The 21,075-nt window shown below is 41.9% G+C and overlaps 1 protein-coding gene across 1 annotated transcript in view; it reads left to right on the plus strand.

The window, feature by feature from the left end:
• Positions 1-21,075, plus strand: part of LOC132867126 (solute carrier organic anion transporter family member 5A1) — a 94,009-nt gene that overhangs the window by 31,574 nt on the left and 41,360 nt on the right. The window contains exons 2-3 of the mRNA XM_060899874.1: positions 16,816-16,948; positions 17,038-17,252. Coding sequence (XP_060755857.1) covers positions 16,816-16,948; positions 17,038-17,252 — 348 coding nt within the window. The remainder of the gene's footprint in view (positions 1-16,815; positions 16,949-17,037; positions 17,253-21,075) is intronic.

Raw genomic sequence — 21,075 nt, forward strand, 5'->3', positions numbered from 1 at the left:
TGCGTTGGCATTGGGATCAGCAAAAATAATGAATGGAGTCAGCATTACATTAAGAGAACCCCTGAAGAGCAGTTAAAGCACAGTCTCAGCACAACGAAACTGGGAATTGCAGCGTTGGAGTGGATCAGTTTAAGGCTTTCTCTTTTATTAGCATGTTATTGTATCGTCATCATTTAATTAGCTGTTTAAAGCGGTTTTGAGGCATCAAGATTCAGGAGAAATTTACTCTAAACAGCAAAATGGATAATATTTCACAGCTTAGTATTTATTAATAACGCCTTTGGTGTCTCCGTCAAACTGCAGGAATGGTTCCTGTCTTTGAGCACAGCCACTCACAGGCCTGATTCTGTCCATAGTAACACCAGCAACAGTGTTTGAAATAAGTTTGCACTTTACTCTTGTAATTAATTCACTCTTTGGCGTAGAGCCACTGTAGTGTTGTACTCATGAAGGTTTCATGATGTTGAGGGTTTTCATGTTTCTGCAAAGGATGCTGTAGAAAACTGTTGGTGGGCGGGGTTAATTTCTTGATCGGACATTTTGCTTTCATTATTAGTTCAGTTGTCACTTTGGTTTTGGTTAAAAACAAAACATTGAGTATGTAAGTTTTGTTAGAATATACAGTATAACTATACTCCAGTGTTGGGTTTTCAGCCTTGTCTCTTGCCTACAGAGATTTCTCCAGATTCTCTGAATCTTTTAATGATATTATGTACCGTAGATAATGTGATCCCCAAATTCTTTACAGTTTTACATTGAACGTTTTTAAATTGTTGCACTGTTTGCCCACGCAGTGTTTCACAGAGCGGTGAACCCCTTGCCATCTTTACTTCTGAGAGACTCCGCCTCTCTGGGATGATCTTTTTATACCCAATCATGTGACTGACCTGTTGCCAATTAATCTAATTAGGGTTTGGTTTTTTTTGCATAACACAACTTTTCTAGTCCTTTTGTTTGATCATCCCAATATTTTTTTGATGTGTTCCTGGCATCAAAATTTTTTTTTTAAATTAATTAATTTATTTTTAAAAGAGGGCGGCACGGTGGTGTAGTGGTTAGCACTGTCGCCTCACAGCAAGAAGGTCCTGGGTTCGAGCCCCGGGGCTGGCGAGGGCCTTTCTGTGTGGAGTTTGCATGTTCTCCCCGTGTCCGCGTGGGTTTCCTCCGGGTGCTCCGGTTTCCCCCACAGTCCAAAGACATGCAGGTTAGGTTAACTGGTGACTCTAAATTGAGCGTAGGTGTGAATGTGAGTGTGAATGGTTGTCTGTGTCTATGTGTCAGCCCTGTGATGACCTGGCGACTTGTCCAGGGTGTACCCCGCCTTTCGCCCGTAGTCAGCTGGGATAGGCTCCAGCTTGCCTGCGACCCTGTAGAAGGATAAAGCGGCTGGAGATAATGAGATGAGATGAGATTTTTAAAAGAGCAATAAAATTTCTCAGCTTCAACATTTGATATGTTGTCTTTGTACTCCATCCATCCGTTATCCGTAGCCGCTTATCCTCTGCAGGATCGTGGGCAAGCTGGAGCCTATCCCAGCTGACTATGGGCGAGAGGCGGGGTACACCCTGGACAAGTCGGCAGGTCATCACAAGGCTGTTTTTGTACTATTTTCAATATATAGAGTTTGTGATTTTTGCAAAAGATCAGTGTTTTTATTTACATTTTACCCAGCGTCCCAACTCCCCCCCCCCCCCCCCCCCCTTTATTTCTAGAAACAGGGTTGCATGACCCTGTGATCCCCATGAGACCTTTCCCTGGCATCATGAAATTTGAAACAGAAAGTAAATGGACATCAGCTTGCAGATCCAGGCGTGAATAGCTACACCTGATATCGACTCCATCACCAACATCATTAAGAGGATCAGGTCTCTGGGCCGCTTCATGAAAATCATTCAGTGCGTTTACATGCACATAGAGAAAATCGAATTTCTTCCGTAGCTCGACTCAAATCGAAGTTCTAAATGCCATGGATACACCTTAGCTCGGCTGAAATCGAAACAAACTGGATTTCTCGTAATCGAGCTACGCGACCTAGATTATGCGATTGTAGCCGAGCTACTTAGTGCATATAAACCCTATCGAGCTACGTAGTCGAGCTACTTACTTCCCTTCCAGAAGTGACGAGTGACGAGACCACAAGCGGGAAACACAACAGCCTTGGTCGGCATGACAACAGCAGTAGTAGCGAGCAGCAGAAGAGGTCAGGAGGAAAAAGGAGACAAAAAACAAAAACAATTGAACTTTTTGTGTGTTTATTAACAGGGTTCCTACGCAGTATGGAAAAGTATGGAATTTGATTTTAGTATTTTCCAGGTCTGGAAAAGTATGGAAAATGGAAATTAGGGTATGGAGAAATATTTGTGTTTCCAGACCTTTGCCGCTACATAGTAAAATGAAGCTCAACATTCCGACATTCAGTTGAATTTTGCCAAAGAAATGTGTTGAAATGCGGAGGGAGGGAAACGGGTGTTCTGTTGTACTGGCATGCGCTCTGCCACACCCCCTGAACCTGCTTGCTTCTTGCAAGACTTTGGACAAGATGCAGGAAAACCCCCTGCTACAAAACGCCTCTTGAACACGCGTGAACACACATCATAGCTCCAGTCAGTGTAAAAATGCTTATGGCTTATTTGGCAGTGTTGCCAGAATTTGCTAGAAAAATAAGGCACATGGACCCTGAAAACAAGCGACCCAAGACAAAAAAATCTGCCAACAAAAATATGAAGGCTGTGTACGCAAACATACATATAAACAAGTTACAACTCTGAATCACCATCCCCAGAACCCGCGACTTCTGATTTTTTTTTTTTTTTAAGCGACAAAAAAGCAAGCCCAAAGCTGCTTATAACAAGAATAGGCAACCCACGTACGTAGATCAACGTAGGCTATGTTAGGCATAGCCTACTACCAGAGAGAGGAATGTAAACTCGGCGATGGGTAAATGCACGTTTTCTGATGGATGGCTATCCAAACCAGAATACACAGCTTGGCTGAGAAAAGATCCCAAATGGCAAAGTAAGGCTAAATGCAAGCTTTGTATAAAATCATTTGATATTTCCAACATGGGGGAGGCGGCGATTTTAAGTCACATGAAGGGGAAGAAGCACCAGCGCTTGGTCACAGCATCATCGTCGAAAGTTTCAACTTCTTTTTTTACTCATTCGAAAGTGAGCCCAAGAACAACAGAAACGCCAAGCAATGCACTCCTTTAGGCAACAAATGATGAACGGTGAGAATTTTATCTTATTATTCTAACAGCTACTCTTCAAGTGCGTAGTAAATATTTATTGAACATCTATCAGCAAACTTGAGCTCATTCTGGCTAACATTCCCTGGGAAACTATCCAGTGAAAACTGCCCATAAAATAAGTAACACAAGGTTATGTTGTAGATATTATATCGTCATTGTCAGCAGTGACTGGACCAGAATGGATGTCAGTTTGAGAACAGGCGGTGACTAAATAATAAAATGTCTGTAAATTCTATTACTCTTTGAAAATTACATGGATTTTAATAAACACATACAGTGCTTTTACAGTGATTAAAAGTGTGTATACATTTTTTTTCGGGACATCCTGTATGTGCTTGACATCTTCACACACCTGTGTTTTAATGTCTTGAAGTGTGCATCAGATACGTGTGCGTCAGAGTGGCATCCTGTATTTTGTGTAATGTGTGTATATATATATATTTATGACAAAAACAGGGCACTGATACAAATTTTAGGCCAAGCTAAATATGGTATGCATTTTGGTGGTATGTCATAATGTGAGTACCTGTTTGATTTTCAAGTAATTCTTTTAAATATATGAGTAGTTGTTTGTTCGCTGAAGTCTCCAAACCTGAGAATTTGAGTATGGAAAAAGTCTGGAATTTTAAATTTGAAAATGTGTAGGAACCCTGTATTAAGACACAAGTTAAATTGTAAGCAAAAAATGGACTTTAGAAAAATATACAATCGTGCAAAATAGCGCTACGTTCACACTGCAAGGCTTAATGCTCAATTCCGATTTTTTTGTGAAATCTGATTTTTTTGTGAGGTTGTTCACATTAACAAATATATGCGACTTGTATGTGATCCTCAGTATGAACGAAAAGCGACCTAAAAGTGTTCCGCATGCGCATTGCAGGATACGACGACGTCGCACGCAGTGAGCATGGCCAGTGTTTACGGAAGTAAAACCGCCCGGTTGCAGTATAACCCATCCAATCTAGCTTGAATAGCTGCAACCCCCCCAAATGGAAATCAGCTCCCTAACCTCTGCGTCCTTCCATTGAGAAGATTCTGAACCTTCACAGCCCGAAGCGTCCCTCGCACTGTCGTCATGCGCAGGGGCGCAGATACGTTTTTTGAACTGGGGGGGACAAAAAACTGGGGGGGACAAAGCTGCCAGCAAACCAACCCCAACCCCGATATGCCTGTCAAACTTGTTGTGGGTTACCATAGCAACCAAGCTCAAGCTCGCAACCTGTGCAGTCTGCGCAGCTCAACCAACCGAATATCAGTCTTTGTTTTATGTGAGTTGTTGCAACTATGTATACACTGCTGTGCACCTCAATAAACCGAACGGTAATTAGTCTTTTTTGATTTTTCCGTGAGGTTTGCCTTATGCAAAGAAAGACAGCATAGACGTTTTTTCCTCCCTATAAGTGGGGGGAACCGAACGAGGTGAATTTAAATCTGACTCGTCCCACCCTCTATCTGCGCCCGTGATTATGCGCCATGTTGTTGTAACTTTTTTTGAGAGACCCGCCGCCTACTTCAGCGCAGAATAGTGACGTTTGTGGCTTGTTGATGACGTGTAAGTCGGATGAATGCGACCTGGCGGTTCAGACTGAAGTCGCATATGAAAAGAGCGGATAGGAATCGGAATTAGGACCACATATCCAAACGGCCTGGGTCGGATTTGAAAAAATCGGATCTGTGTCGTTCATATTGTCAATAAAAGATCGGATACAGGTCACATATGGGCGAAAAGATCGGATTTGAGTCACTTCAGCCTGCAGTGTGAACGTAGCCCAAGTTGTCTTACAAAACTGGTCTGCGCAGGACAGTTTGTAGCCAACAGGTGGCAATGACAGGTGGTGTGAATGTAAAGTGGAAATCACTCCTCTTCTTCATGACGACAACCGGAAGTGTACCAACACGATGGGGCGTGTAGCGCCACCTGTGGCTCGGGTGCACAATGTACCTCACACAATGGCTCGATTTCCTTGTGTGCATGTAGGATTGGATTTCTCTGGGACCCTTAGCTTGATTACTGACAGTAGCTCGATTTGGATGTGCATGTAAACGCACTGATTATATTGTGTATTGTACTAATCCAGCAATGTGCTCTTGTGTGGAATGCAGTCCAGTATATGGGGCCTTTTCTGAAGTTCTGCTGCTTTAAGCCAAGTTTGTTGAACGGAGTTTGCTGTGGAAATCAGTACACAGTATCACTTTCTCTTGCTCTCGGTCTCTTTTTACCATGTCAGCTACTCTGCTGTCTTTGTTGATGGATCACTGCAACTCTTTGGACTGGGAGGCCCTGGTGCCCACTGTGCAAATCATTAGCCTCAAAGTCACACCTGCTTGTGGGGATCCAAACTTTTTCCTCTGAAAATGATCAGAACGTTCTGTGCTCTCATGCCTCAGGTGATGCTTACTAATGTGAGAATTTATTCGAGACATCTGACTCTTGAGCGATGAATGTGACCTTAGGGGAAGATTTCTCTTCTCTTCACATCTGTGGTGTTCCCCAAGGCTGTGCTCTGGGCACCATACTAATTTTCACTGCTTCCCAAAACCATGGGTGTTTTATTAATCGGGGGGAAAAAATGCACAAGTTTTCAACACGTTTTTCTGAATTCCTATTTCAGATTCTGTGCCCTCTTGGATTGTTGTATTCTCCAAAGTTGGAGTATGTACTGTGTGTTCATTCTTGTTTCATGCTAGTTTGTGAATTAAAATATCTACATGGATCAATCTGTACTCAGTTCCTGCACAAGAGATGTAGAACTTTAAAAAAAAAAAAAAAGGCAGCTGTGTCCGAATTTCTGATCAGATTAGACTGGAATCATGTGATGAACCGGTTCATGCAGGCCATGCTGTGGGAAAGATATAAGGTTGGAAGAAGACATTGCTGTGTCAGCAAGTGGACAGGACAATACAGTTGTTCCCTGTTTCACAGACCCCCTGCCTCTCAGGAAGGTCACATAGTTGAACTGATCTGCAAACAGACATTCCTGTTCTGGCAACTTGCTCTAGCATACCAGTATATTAGCTTGTAAATGATGCATAGCTTTCTATGTATATCTAGAGTGGTGTGTGTGAGAGATGAATAGCTTTACATATTGTCATAACAGGTTTAAGGCTTTATTTATTTCGGGTGCTGTGTGTTTTCAGAGCCTGGGGTAGGATTATGTAACTTTTCATGTGTGTTTTACTGCCTGTGTTTCAGCAAAAGTCAGAACTGAGCATGCCCCAAGGTAGAGGTTGTAGTCTCCAAGGACACTAAAGGATTTTATTGGTATACTCGGAGTCATTCAGAGACGTTAATTACCTCTAGAACCGTGGGCTCGAGAGTGTGCAGGCAGTATCCTTTTTTGGGACCTAAAATGAAAGCAATTAATCAGTTTCTCATAATTATTTTTATAATCATGAACCTAGTTTATTATGCATGGAAGGTAAAGGTCACGGTCCTCTGTGGATGCCCGGAGAATCACAGCCTGTCATTACCCAGCGTCTTATGGTGTCATTGGGAAAATAATGTACCCTTTGCGTATAAATTAAGTATCCCAGCAGCAGCGCTGTGCATTTCTTTGCCTTGCGTGAGAAATCCCGACTGACGTACTTATAATATTTCTGAGCAATGATGGATGATATTGCTCATGTACCCGTCTCCTCCTTGTATATTTGCAACATTTTTTTTTTTTTTTTTTTTGCATTAATTGCAAATAAGCACTTTATCCTGATCAGGGTTGAGGCAGGAGGGCACCTTGAATGGAAAGATAGGCCATTATGTGGGACCGTGTGCGCACACTCTCGCAAACCTATTCATACCTGGGGCAATTTATCGTAGCCAGCATGCTTTTAGGAGGTTGGAGGAATCCAGAGGATGCGTAGGAAGAATGTGGGAAACTCTGTACACACAGTAACCTGAGCTTGAACTGGAGGATCAGATGGTAAAGCCTGGAGCTGTGCTACCCCAGTATAATATTTCGATTTGTAAACGTGCCAAAGATTATATCCAAAATAAGGAACCCTAATCGAAGGCCGTCCTTGTAACGCTTTCCAAATGAGACAAATATTACCTTGATTGAAAAGCTGTCCAGAAGTGTTGCCTGTTGGTCAGCCTTCTTGCCAATGACAAAATAATTAATTTGTTAATCATGATGATACTGTACAGTTTGAATATTGCGATATATTCTTTAACCAATTATCGTGTGTGTGCGTGTGATATATACAGTATTGTGCAAAAGTCTTAGGTACATGTAAAGAAATGCTGTAGACCAAAAATGGCTTAAAACGTAATGAAAAATGTTTCAACATTAAAAAAAATACCATAAGCAGTAAGCCATAATAAATGAAACAAAGTCAGTATTTGGTGTGAGACAACCCTTTGCTTGGGGGAAAAAAAAAATAGTAGTCTCAGGTCCAGTGAGTGCAGTTTTATGCGGAAATGAGCTGTAGGTTTTACGGAGTGTCTTACAGAACCAGCCACAGTTCTTCTGGACTCTGTCACACTCGCGGCTTCATTTTGCACTAAAACGAAGTAGCCTTCATTATGTTTTTTTTTTTTTTTTTCTTTTAATCTGAAAAGTGCTCTCTTATGCTGCTCAGATACAAAAAAAAATTCTGTAACATTTAATTTTGTGCTGGAAAACAAACATTTGGACTCATTGTTTTTAAGAAGAAGCAGTCTTTGTCACACATGCACCCAACAAGCACAGACTTAAAGTGCCATTCCACCACTGGATGCATTCTTTGGCATAAAATACAATATATTTTATGGCATGACTAGACAGAGAAATCTTTTAGCTTCAAAATGATATATCAAACATAATTTTTTGACAACAAGTATATTAATTTTGCGACCAAAGTCACCTACCCTTTTGATTTCCGCGCGGTAGTGAAACGTGATGTCATCGGCAGGTTCCCCTTCTTGTGTACCACGTCACGTGTGACGTGGCACAGATTATCAGCAATGGCGGATAGAACGCGATTTCCATTTGTCGATTGCTGTGCCGATATTCACCATCGACCGTCTCCTTTGGGCATCACTTGCTATTTTCCTTTGCTTCTTTTCCGAAGCTGACAATCGCGTTCTATCCGCCATTGCTGATAATCTGTGCCACGTCACAAGTGACGTGGTACACAAGAAGGGGAACCTGCCAATGACATCACGTTTCACTACCGCGCGGAAATTAAAAGGGTAGGTGACTTTGGTCGCAAAATTAATATACTTGTCGTTGTCAAAAAATTACGTTTGATATATCATTTTGAAGCTAAAAGATTTCTCTGTCTAGTCATGTTGTCATAAAATATATTGTATTTTATGCCAAAAAAATACATCCAATGGTGGAATGGCACTTTAAGCACAGTGAAATTCGTCCTCTGTATTTTAACCCATCTGAAGCGCGCGCATATATATAATCTATCAATCACCCGGGGAGCAGTTGGGGGTTAGGTGCCTTGCTCAAGGGCAATTCAGCCCAAGGCTGCCCCATGTTAACCTCATCGCCTGTCTTTGGACTGTGGGGGAAACCGGAGCACCCGGAGGAAACCCATGCAGTCACGGGGAGAGAAAGGCTGCTGGGCTTGAGCCCAGAACCTTCTTGCTGTGAGGCGACAGTGCTAACCACTACACCACCGTGCCACCCTAAAAAAAAAAAAAAAAAAAGTCAGTTTTTGTACTGACTTGATGATAATGTATAAATCATAAAATAGAAATCTATAACGGGCGGCACGGTGGTGTAGTGGTTAGCGCCGTCGCCTCACAGCAAGAAGGTCCGGGTTCGAGCCCCGTGGCCGGCGAGGGCCTTTCTGTGCGGAGTTTGCATGTTCTCCCCGTGTCCGCGTGGGTTTCCTCCGGGTGCTCCGGTTTCCCCCACAGTCCAAAGACATGCAGGTTAGGTTAACTGGTGACTCTAAATTGACCGTAGGTGTGAATGTGAGTGTGAATGGTTGTCTGTGTCTATGTGTCAGCCCTGTGATGACCTGGCGACTTGTCCAGGGTGTACCCCGCCTTTCACCCATAGTCAGCCGGGATAGGCTCCAGCTTGCCTGCAACCCTGTAGAACAGGATAAAGCGGCTAGAGATAATGAGATGAGAAATCTATAACAGTTTTGTATGGGGGGGGGAAGGTGCCCAAGACTTTTGCACAGTATTTTGTGCGTGTGTGTAAAAGGGTGTGCTGACATTGTGTAATCTTGTGCTTTCCTTGTCCTGTAGATAAAAATCACACTCCCTCCCATGCTATTAAATGAAGCTTCTACTCCCCTTCGCTTTACTACTGGACCCTCTGGGGAATTTTCTTTTCCTCTTTTCACAGTTGTAACTGGCGCTGCAGGTTTATAAAGCGATGCCTTTGCAACAGCCGACCTGAGCCCATTAATTTCACGTGTCCCTGTGTCTGGTGAGAAGGTCTTTTGTGTAAAACGGCTTGGATAGATGCTGTGAATCCCAAATGAGCGTGAGCCTTAGTGGGGATGGTGGTTGATTATGACGATCCAATGTTGCATAGCCAGCATATTTCTCACTTCAGCTCCTCCGCTGCCCTTCCTGAGGGTGTGTACTTTAGCCCAGGCTCTGGAGCATGGCCAAGCAGCAGGACACTTTGAAGAACCTTCAGCTGGATGACCCTTTCATTGTTTTATCCAGATGGAATGGTGTTATCAGGATAAACTGTAAGGAACAAAGCATGACTGGGCATGATGTTATCGGAAAACAGTCAGCGACAGGGCGATGATGTAGCAGAAAACTTACTGATAGTTACAATGTGCTGATAATGGAGATTTCAGTCTCGGACACTGGAGCCTTCAAAACCTGTTAAACAAATGTCTACTGAGGGAGAACTTCACTGTAAAAGTTTTTCTTTTGTTAAATAGCGTGTTTTTTTTCCTGTTTATTATTAAACTTGAATTATTTGGCCAATCCACCATACAAGTCCCTGTGAATGAGCTGTTACTCTAGAAACGGTAACACATTGGAATGTGTGTGTTATTGTTATAAACCTGTTATTCGGATTACAGACAAAACTACAGTCAGAGCTGCTGGTATAGAGGAGCAACACCTTCTGCTCAGTCAGATTCAGGAATTCAGCAGCCATGTGGTATAAACGCCACCATCAGACAAATGATGGGGTATAAGAGTGGCACTTTTTTTATGCTGCTGAGATTTCATTAACAGTAGGCATGTCACGATATATCATGCACTGATGAATCTCAGTGCAAATTTATCTCTAGTTGAATCAATTAAATAAAATAAATCATGATTATCAGGCTGCATAATTGTGATGTTTAGACAGCAGAGGGTGCTCAGTGTATAACAGTGGGAACACACATGACTTCACCCTAGGTGGAAGCAACACAGCTCTAATGCTACAAAAAAAAAAATTGAAAATGGGAAAGAGCTGTTGTGTGATTTGATTTGATTACAAATAGATTTAATAAGAAATCGGAGCTCTCTTTTTACAGACTGCTGAAAGCTAAAGAAAAGGGAAGCAAATGGAGGCAGTGCAAATGTTCATAAGTTTAAGGTTTATTTGTTAACTTTTTTCCTTTTTTATTAAAAGGAGCGGTTTAGATAAGCTATTTTACTCCAACCTTTACGAAAGTGGGTAAATTGTTTAACACTTTTTTTTTTTTTTTTTTTTTTTTTTAAATAAACAAAAGTAATATTTGAGTTGAATATAAAGAATGGGGAAATTTTAAGGTTGACACCTTTTGGTAATAAAATTTTCTTCATTTTATTTATTTGTTTTTTTTCAAAATATTTGGAGGCGGCACGGTGGTGTAGTGGTTAGCGCTGTCGCCTCACAGCAAGAAGGTCCTGGGTTCGAGCCCCGGGGCCGGCGAGGGCCTTTCTGTGTGGAGTTTGCATGTTCTCCCCGTGTCCGCGTGGGTTTCCTCCGGGTGCTCCGGTTTCCCCCACAGTCCAAAGACATGCAGGTTAGGTTAACTGGTGACTCTAAATTGAGCGTAGGTGTGAATGTGAGTGTGAATGGTTGTCTGTGTCTATGTGTCGGCCCTGTGATGACCTGGCGACTTGTCCAGGGTGTACCCCGCCTTTCGCCCGTAGTCAGCTGGGATAGGCTCCAGCTTGCCTGCGACCCTGTAGAAGGATAAAGCGGCTAGAGATAATGAGATGAGAATGAGAAAATATTTGGACAGAAAATGAATCATGAACCCAATACCGTGATTCGAATCACAAATTGGGTGAATCGTTACATGCATTGGTCAAGAAGAGCTGATATGGAAATTATTTGATGCAATTATACTTAATTTATTTGTCCACTTGCAGCTTAGCCTTGGAGATGAACTGTCTAATTTATGCTGTTAGAGATTTCCCAAATTGTGTTGGAGTTTTGTAACATTTTATGAGGCCACAAAATTCTCCCTGAAGCTCTCCACTGCCTGGCATAATCAGTAAACTCCTCTGCAGTCGCCCATTTTTTTTTTTTTTTTTTTTTTTCTTGCTCAGTTTATATCTTTCATGGTCCTATGTTTCTGTCTCTTGCTCTAATTTCATAGCACTGTAATGGAAATCCGTTCATCATGTAATTGAATCTTCAGTTAAACTTACTTTTATGATTTTTACGCCAGCTGTCTGTGGCTGTAGAGTTAGTGATGTGGATTAAACATCCTCGCAGATGACTGCAGTGTTTTTGCTCCCTCAGTCATTTGAGATGCACAGTGTTAAAATTAAGCTGTTCAGCTAAATTACTGTTAAGTAAAGAAGATCTCCGTGACTACTTTAGTCTTACAAATGCTCATTATTATCTCTTCTTGTTCTCAATAAATTAGATTAGCATTGAAGCATTAAAGAAATGAGCTGGTGGTCCGACTCTGGTTGCCGTACAGTATGTATGAATGCAGAAGTGGACTGGATTTTAGATGACGTTTGAGTTGAGATGCGTGTGTTCACATGGCTTTCAAGTGAGTGCAGTAAAGGAATTTTAGATTGTGAGTTGAGCAGGTTTGATTTCTGCTTTCCAAGACTGCTTTTTGAAAATACACATTCCCTTTTTCATAAGGGTTCCCATTTTTAATTAGCTGCCAGGTAAACTAGTCTGTCTTGCACGTGGTCAAAACAGTGCATGACCCTTGTGCTTCATCATAAACAGCCCGGAGTGAATGAAATCTAACGAACACTTTTTTTTTTTTTTTTGGGGGGGGGAGAACAACGTTTGTGATTCTGCTGGCTCTGGATCAGCAGCACAACACAACATTTTTAGCCTGCTTTCATCAAAATCTGACTGGCTTAGAGTTTCAACTTCCTGGATTATGCAGTCCCATGGTGCAGTGGGAGGGTCAGAGAGTTCAGAGACACAGCATCTATAGCATGTGATCTTGCGAAATGAAACGGTCACATGACACGGAGCCGATTTTCTAGTGTTGGAATTCTGGCTGCTCTGTTGAGGATCTGAGGCTGTGTGCCTAGAAATGTGGTCGTCAGTTGACAGCCTTAATCACGCCTCTCTGTAAATTGAATGCCACTGAAATGTCTCGGTTCAGAGAGAAAATTTATTAGCAGACATCATGCCACGTCACCTCCCTCATTCTGCCTTGCCTTCTTAATTAATGGGGGAAGCCATGGCCTAATAGTTAGAAAAGCAGTTTTGGAACCAAAAGGTTGCCGGTTCGATTTCATGGACCAGGGAATGGCTGAAGTGCCCTTGAGCAAGGCACCTAACCCCAGCTGCTCCCCAGGCTTCTCTGGGCATGTTGTACATTGATCTGGATAAGAGCGTCTGCTAAATGCCTGTACCGTACTAATGTAAATATTGCAAGTCTGCTGGTATTTGTAGTGTTGTTTCAAAGTACAAGACTGAAAAGAAAACATTCGTACATTAATTTGTGGAGATGCACGTAGTCACATGGGTGTTGGATTTTAAAGACTGAAACACTTCAGATCACATCCTGTGGGAATAGATAAGAGCACCTAACCTTTCTCAAAGTTTAAAGGGGCAGTTTGTAATTTTTAGCACCCCCTACTGCCTGTAGGATGAATTGTAATGGTAGTGGAAAGCATTGATTTATATATACTCCTGTTGAAGTTTGCCTTTTTTCCTACGTGAACAGATGGTTTTATCAGATGATAGAATTACAAAATGTTTTCAGTTATTTAATCATAGAGTATAAATTATTTAACCTTGAAAGCATTAAAAATGCAGAGACGGGGGCGTCGTGACTCAGGTGGATAAGGCGCCATACCATAAATCCGGGGACCCGGGTTCGATTCCGGCCCGAGGTCATTTCCCGATCCCTCCCCGTCTCTATCTCCTGCTCATTTCCTGTCTCTACACGGTCCTATCCAATAAAAAAGGTGGAAAAAAAAAAGCCCCAAAAAATATCTTTTAAAAAAAAAAATACAGAGACATCAAAAAAGTAATGAAAACATGGACGAGGTGGAGACTGATGCTTTGGTGCAGAGGTGAACACTCATGCTTATCTTGGACCATTTGGTTTTATGTACAAGTCTTGTAGAGAAAGACTTGTACAAGACTTGAGGGTTTGAAGAAAATGTACAGAGATTGATTCTGGCCCTGAAATTATTTAAACAAAGCCTTGAATCAAAGAAATTGGTGAGATCCGGTGTGTTGTAATGAGTATGTACCTTTTTTTTTTAATGTTGTAAGAGTATTATAGGTCTAGAATCACTTTTTTAAAAATGCATACAGCACCTTTAAAGACCGGCATTGTCATGGTGCAGCAGGTAGCGTTGCCAATTCATAGCTCCAACGTTGGTCTTTTGCCCCCAGTGTTCCAGGGGATCCATCAAATCTACCTTTTAAAGTAGTGTTTGAAATATAAATGTATAAAGTTACTCAATGCAGTAATAATTTTCAGTAATATTTCTGACTCCCAACGAGGTTAACCTTGAGTTAATGGATAGGTCTGTTATGCAAATGCAATATTTGCATACTGAAAATATGTTAATGTCGAAAAATAGGTTAATCTAATGCAGCTCGCCTCGTTGAGCATTGGGAACACCAGAGAAATCCGTCTTTGAGTGAGAAGGATGCACTTGTCTGGAAAATCCACAGGGATCCTGCGGAGGTGAACACCTTTTTTTGTGCTCATCTTAAACCATTTGGTTTTATGTACAGCATACACAATTTAAGAACCAACTGAGCGTCCATATTCAGACTTTTTTTTTTTTTTTTTTTTTAAATGGCCAACATTCCACAACGTCTGGTTCTTCATGCTTTTTGGTCAAATCTGCCTGCAGTTTGTGTTTCTGGAGTGCTTTAAAATTAGGGTGAGAAGTTCTTACACAACATAAATTGCATGTCAGGCTATATCACGTGTAGGCAAAAAGATACAAGATTAACTTGTTCACGCAAGCGACAAGACTAATCTACTTGCTTTGTATGTGCACATTGGGGAATTTTGCATATTTAATGTTTTATTCAGTCAGCTGAATGGAATTAAAACAGATATTCGCATATCATCATAGAAAAATCCTTTACTCTCAACTGAGTCAGTGCCACATCAGTTTATGTAACTGACGAATGTAATGTAGAGAAGTAATGGATGCAGATCTTGACGGTGCAGAGCAGATTTAATGAAGGCACAATCTCATTACCAAAAAAAAAAAAACCCGCATGGTGAGTTCAATGAATTGTTCTGTAGTCTAATATAAAGAAATGGGATTTAAGTAGAGCATGTGATTTTGTTTACGGTTGAGATCAATGATGGGCAGAGTGCCTGTTACTGCTGATTTATGACGTGCACATTTTATCATTTATATTGGACTGAATTGCATTTTCGAGCTGCACCACTGAGCGCCTTTACTGTCTGTATTGTTCTGCTGATTAATCGCACAATCTTTCTTCACTGGTCGTGCACTGACCTGGTTGAACTGCTGTAAACGAGTTTACTGTTGCATATCTGATGTTGCACACCGCATTATTACTGTATCTGCTTAAAAAACTGCCAGAAGGTCACTGACGTTCCTCCATGCGCAATAATCAATATTTGAGAGATGAGCTCACTGTTATGCAATTTGCTATTGAATTGCATTCTATTTGTATAGAGGTTGTTTTTTTTTTTTTAAACTTTGTACACAGAGTCAGGACCATTTCTGTGCTCGAGCAATTCTCATCTCATTATCTCTAGCCGCTTTATCCTTCTACAGGGTCGCAGGCAAGCTGGAGCCTATCCCAGCTGACTACGGGCGAAAGGCGGGGTACACCCTGGACAAGTCGCCAGGTCATCACAGGGCTGACACATAGACACAGACAACCATTCACATTCACACCTACGCTCAATTTAGAGTCACCAGTTAACCTAACCTGCATGTCTTTGGACTGTGGGGGAAACCGGAGCACCCGGAGGAAACCCACGCGGACACGGGGAGAACATGCAAACTCCACACAGAAAGGCCCTCGCCGGCCACGGGGCTCGAACCCGGACCTTCTTGCTGTGAGGCGACAGCGCTAACCACTACACCACCGTGCCGCCCTGCTCGAGCAATTTTTCAGTGAAATTTAAAAGCATTTCAAGGCCATTCTTTATACTTAAGGCAACTTGGGATTAGTTGTGACGTGTTCTAGGCACTTTTATTTATTTATTTGTGATTCCATGTTTAACCACAAAGTGGTTTTCCAGAAATTTGGATATAGATTTAGATCCCCAACGAACAAGCCAGAAACGACAGTGGTGGGGTCAAAGAAACATTCTGAGAAACCTTGAAGACTTTTTAAAGAGAACTTGTCCTCTCCTGGGTGTCACCGAATAACAAGATTTATAAATCATTATGGTCGATAGGTGTAGAAGAATTTTAAGTGTGTTGAAAGGATGTTCATTGTGAGTGAGTCCTGGGATGAGCACGTGACAGTTTATGATTACGTCAGAAGCTCTTCGGTTCTTGAGGCTTTCGTGTCCAAGTGAGATCATCAGCTGAAGCAAGGGTGAGACTTGGGCATAAACTGGGATTTTAGGAAGTGGAAATATTTAGGATGTCTGTGAGAAATGTTCACAGCAGGTGAGAAGGTGAGTCACGAGTGTAAAAGTAGAGCATTAGGTTGAATAAGGCAGACCTGACAGGCGAGAGGTAACGGTGAAGGAATAGGCGTGGCTAAATAAATCTGTATTTGTTGGGTTTGGATTCAACCATCTGAACGATGATGATGACTGAGGAGCAGGATGAGTGGCTGCTGCTGTCGTCTTGCCTGCACACATCCAGGCTTTTGATTTTGCCCCTAAGGTCATATTTGCATTACAGTTGTACTCGCTTTTAATGCATAAAATTAAGGCACGACAGGGCATGTGCGCTTACTTATAATAATGATGACGATGGTGTGACCAGTGAAGTGACTTTGCTTCTGTTTGTCTTGATGGGAACTGTTTATCCACCCAACCCTGTTTCTTTCTGTCCAGTGTCAATTATAAAGGCAGTTCTTAATTAGTTGGTTTTTGAGGTTTTTTTTTAACAGTATATTATGCTAAGAGTCTTTGTTAATGGTTAGCCAATTAATGCATGAGCAAATGAATGAGGAACTTGGATATTAACTGAAGTGGAAAGAATATTGAAAAGCTTTAATTAAGATTATTATGGTGAATAAAAGGGCTGAATGGTGAATTGTAATTTTGTGTGTTCACAGCTATCATGTACGTGATGGGCGCTCTGGGTCCTGCGGCTGGGTATCTCCTAGGAGGAGTCCTCATAGGCTTTTATGTGGATCCCAAAACCATAGTTAATATTGACCAGAGTGACCCACGCTTTGTAGGCAACTGGTAAGATTTTTCCTTTTTGTTTGCCTTGAGCAAAATAAGGGGCAAAAAATAATGATACATTCCGAGCTCCTGTTTCCTCTTCTTCTCAGGTGGAGCGGCTTTTTGCTGTGTGCCATCGCCATGCTGCTTGTCATTTTCCCCATGTTCACCTTCCCCAAGAAACTACCCCCTCGCCACAAAAAGAAGAAGAAAAAGCTTGGGACTGACGATGACACGGCCAGCGAGGATTACGTCATGAAGGAGAAATCCAACAGCAAAGGTCAAACGGTGACCTCTTCCATGGGCTTTGGGAAGGACATCAAAGGTAAGTCTGTCTTAGGAGGATGAGCTGATGAGGGTCATCTCTACTTTAGGTACAGAAGGTTCCTCAGAGTGGAATCCAATATCCACAGCTTTATATGCAGTGCGCTAATGTCAAGGCTTCCCCAGTAGTGAAGGAAGTTCTCGTAGGAAGGGAGATTCTCAGGGAAATAACAGTCGTGTTATATGGGAGTCAAATAGGCCGCCTACTTTTCCTCTAAATGAGCTCCCGGGAGGCCGCCTTCGCATCACTGAAGCACATGACGCTGTTCTCAGCTCCTGCGTTAGCGCTTTTTATTTCTGATGGGGCAGACACTTTGAAATGGCCCTGAAAGTAAGGACATAAATTGATGATCTGACGTGAAAGAAGACACACAAGCAGAAATTATGTAACCAGCCAATAATATTAGTCTCTTATAGCTTGACTTTGAAACTCTGAGAAATCAACTGAACTTCTGAGCCCTCACTGATGAACCATATAGTCTTGAATATGCAAATTGGCATTAGTGTATGGGCTTGTGTTAATGAAATGGTGCAAAATCACATTCTTTTTATCTCATTTTTGTAATTCAAAGGCGTTTATCCATTTTAAACCCTTGGATATTATGGATATTTTTTAAATACGACTTGGATTATTTAAAAAAATCCTGTCAAGTTGGCTCATGATTGATGACTATCTAGTGCTACAAGTAAAGATTATGACCATTTTATAAATGTGACGAAGAAATCCTCTTGGAGATTGTTTCAGGTTAGCTTGTGTTAGCCAGCTAGCTAGTATTCTAGATACTAGTAGCTAGATAACGAACATTTTTGAATCTATATATGACACAAAAATAATCTCATCCTGTCAGGTAAGCTCATGTTAGCCAGCTAGCTGGTATTAGCAGTATAAATTATGAACATTTATAAATGACATAACACAAATCATCTCATCCTGTAAGGTATTATTATTATTATTATTATTATTATTATTAATAATAATAATAATAATAATTTAAATTTATATAGTGCCTTTCAAGAAACCCAAAGACGCTTTACAATTATAGACAAGGAAAAAAAAAAAAAAAAAAAAAAATAATAATAAAGTAAAAAGTCCACTAAGTAGGGGTCAGGATGTAATTCCCGTGGTGTAGCATCCACAGTCCCACCAAAAGGCACACGAAAACGAGTCCCACATCTCCAGCACCGCCGCCGTGACGCCATCAGCAACATCGCTTGAACACCATGCCGTGGATCCACAAAGCGAGCAGAGAAGCTCCGCCATGCAGAGCGCTGGTGTGTCCCAAACCGCCTGCACAGCCGCTGCGACGCCACCGAGCAACATTGCTCGGAACATCACGCCAAGCGTTAAAGCGCAGAGCGCTGGACAACCACGATGTAAAATGAGCAACAGGCTCACTGCAGTCCACAGCTGGGAGTGCAGGCATCACCCACAGCGAACCAAGGCCTGGAGGGAACCAACGCCCAAAACTGGGTCCGGAGCTACACCACAACCGGCGGACAAAACACTCAAACATCAAACTACACAAACACACAGGAAAAAAATAAATAAATAAAAACGAAAATAGAAAAAGAAAGAAAATAAAAAAAAAAAAGCTCTGGCCAGCTATTAGCCAGCTAGCTAGTATTAGCAGGAATAATTATGAGCATTTACAAATACGACTTGCAGCTCTCTCTCAGAATTCCTGTCAGGTTAGTAGCCACCTAGCTAGCATTAGCAATATTGTTAAAAAAAAATATATATACTCACAATATGACTTGTGACTTCAAATTCTTTTTGAAATTTTGTAATGGTAGCCAGCCAGCTAGCTAGCTAGCATTAACAGTAATGAATAAGAAAACGATGAACGTTTTGTAAAAATATGCTTTAGAAATCCTGTCAGGTTAGCTAGCCAGCGAGCTGTCAATAGCAGTAATCAGTACGATTTGTTAACTATGTTGACGAGCGTTAGCAGTGAAGACTCTGAACATTTCAAGTTAGCTCATGTAACCCACCTACATGGTGTTTATAAATGTTTCGTGAAAAACATAACATTTTTGAGAGGACATGTAAAAGTCCTCTCAAATATTTTAACAGTATAGCTCATGTGATAGATTTATCTGGGGTTTTTTGTTTGTTTGCTTTTGTTTGTGACTCCTTTTCTTCATACCTGAAGCACTGCATTAGCATTAAAGTGCATATTCTGGACCAATTTCGTTTTTTTTTTTTTTATATGAAAGAATGTCCCTTTACACACTCCTCCAGAAGGGTAATTTTGCACAAGGCCATCTGTCTATAGCAGAAAAAAATTAATTAACAAAACGCGTCTGAAAAAATCCCAAAGGAGTCTGGAGCCAGATTCGTGACATCACCTGCGGAAGCGCCAGCAGGCTGCGAGAGCTTTGGACGGTTTCAGTGCACAGCCTGTGTAGACCAAGCGCTCCCATTTCTCTCTCATTGTCCGGTCTTTTGGGAAACAATGAGTACTAATCCCATCAAGATTGGTGTTGCTACACCCTCCTACGATACATCTGTTAACCATTTTAATAATTACGCGATAACCTCATCTCATCTGTAGCCGCTTTATCCTGTTCTACAGGGTCGCAGGCAAGCTGGAGCCTATCCCAGCTGACTACGGGTGAAAGGCGGGGTACACCCTGGACAAGTCACCAGGTCATCACAGGGCTGACACATAGACACAGACAACCATTCACACTCACATTCACACCTACGGTCAATTTAGAGTCACCAGTTAACCTAACCTGCATGTCTTTGGACTGTGGGGGAAATCGGAGCACCCGGAGGAAACCCACGCGGACACGGGGAGAACATGCGAACTCCGGACAGAAAGGCCCTCACCGGCCACGGGGCTCAAACCCGGACTTTCTTGCTGTGAGGCGACAGCGCTAACCACTACACCACCGTGCCGCCCAATTACGCGATAACGTTGAAGAAATTTGCAGAAAACCACCAGGTCGTTTTCTCATAAACAAACCAGCGCTGACGTAGGATTCAGAGGGCGGCGTCCCACACGCGATGTCACAAAAATCAATGTTTGTTTCCTGGGAAATCCAAATGCCAAGTTTTTTCAGAGGCGGACCAATTAGGACTGCAGTTGACTTGCTGACTTTAGGACCACGGTTGTCGTGAACGGTTTTGCGCTCGGGTTTCCGTTGGTGGGGGGTTTATAGCATCAATGAAGGTGACTTTGTTAGGACTGTTAATGTTATAGTCATGTTGTCTGTTGTTGCCCGGATGGGGATGAGTTCCCTTTTGAGTCTGGTTCCTCTCGAGGTTTCTTCCTCGTGTCGTCCGAGGGAGTTTTTCCTTGCCACCGTCGCCACAGGCTTGCTCATTGGGGATAGATTAGGGATACAATTAGCTCATATTTTAAGTCGTTCAAATTCTGTAAAGCTGCTTTGTGACAATGTTTATTGTTAAAAGCGCTATAAAAATAAACTTGACTTGACCAATTCGCCTCAAATGGCTTGATTTCAACTGAATTTTTCTGGTATTGCGCAAGGTAAAATAATTGCACAAAATGTGACAGATGTTTGACCAAAGTTTAATATAAAATAGGAGAATTACATTGATCTTGCTCCTGAATTTGCCCGTGATATGCGCTTTAAAGGAGCATGAAAATGGACCTTTTCTGAACTCTGGTGTCTGCTTTGTTTAGCAGCTATTAAGAATTGTTCCTCTGTAGTGCACCACTGTAGTGGCTCCCCCCCGAACACCTCCAAAGCATAATTAATAGCCTGCAGTTGGCTGTGTTTTAGTAGAAACTACTCATTCTCACATGCATTTACTACCGTCACACCTAATTAGCATTACTGGGGCTGAAAAG

Source organism: Neoarius graeffei, chromosome 19 (assembly GCF_027579695.1).
Source record: "Neoarius graeffei isolate fNeoGra1 chromosome 19, fNeoGra1.pri, whole genome shotgun sequence".
Taxonomy (NCBI): Eukaryota; Metazoa; Chordata; class Actinopteri; order Siluriformes; family Ariidae; genus Neoarius; species Neoarius graeffei.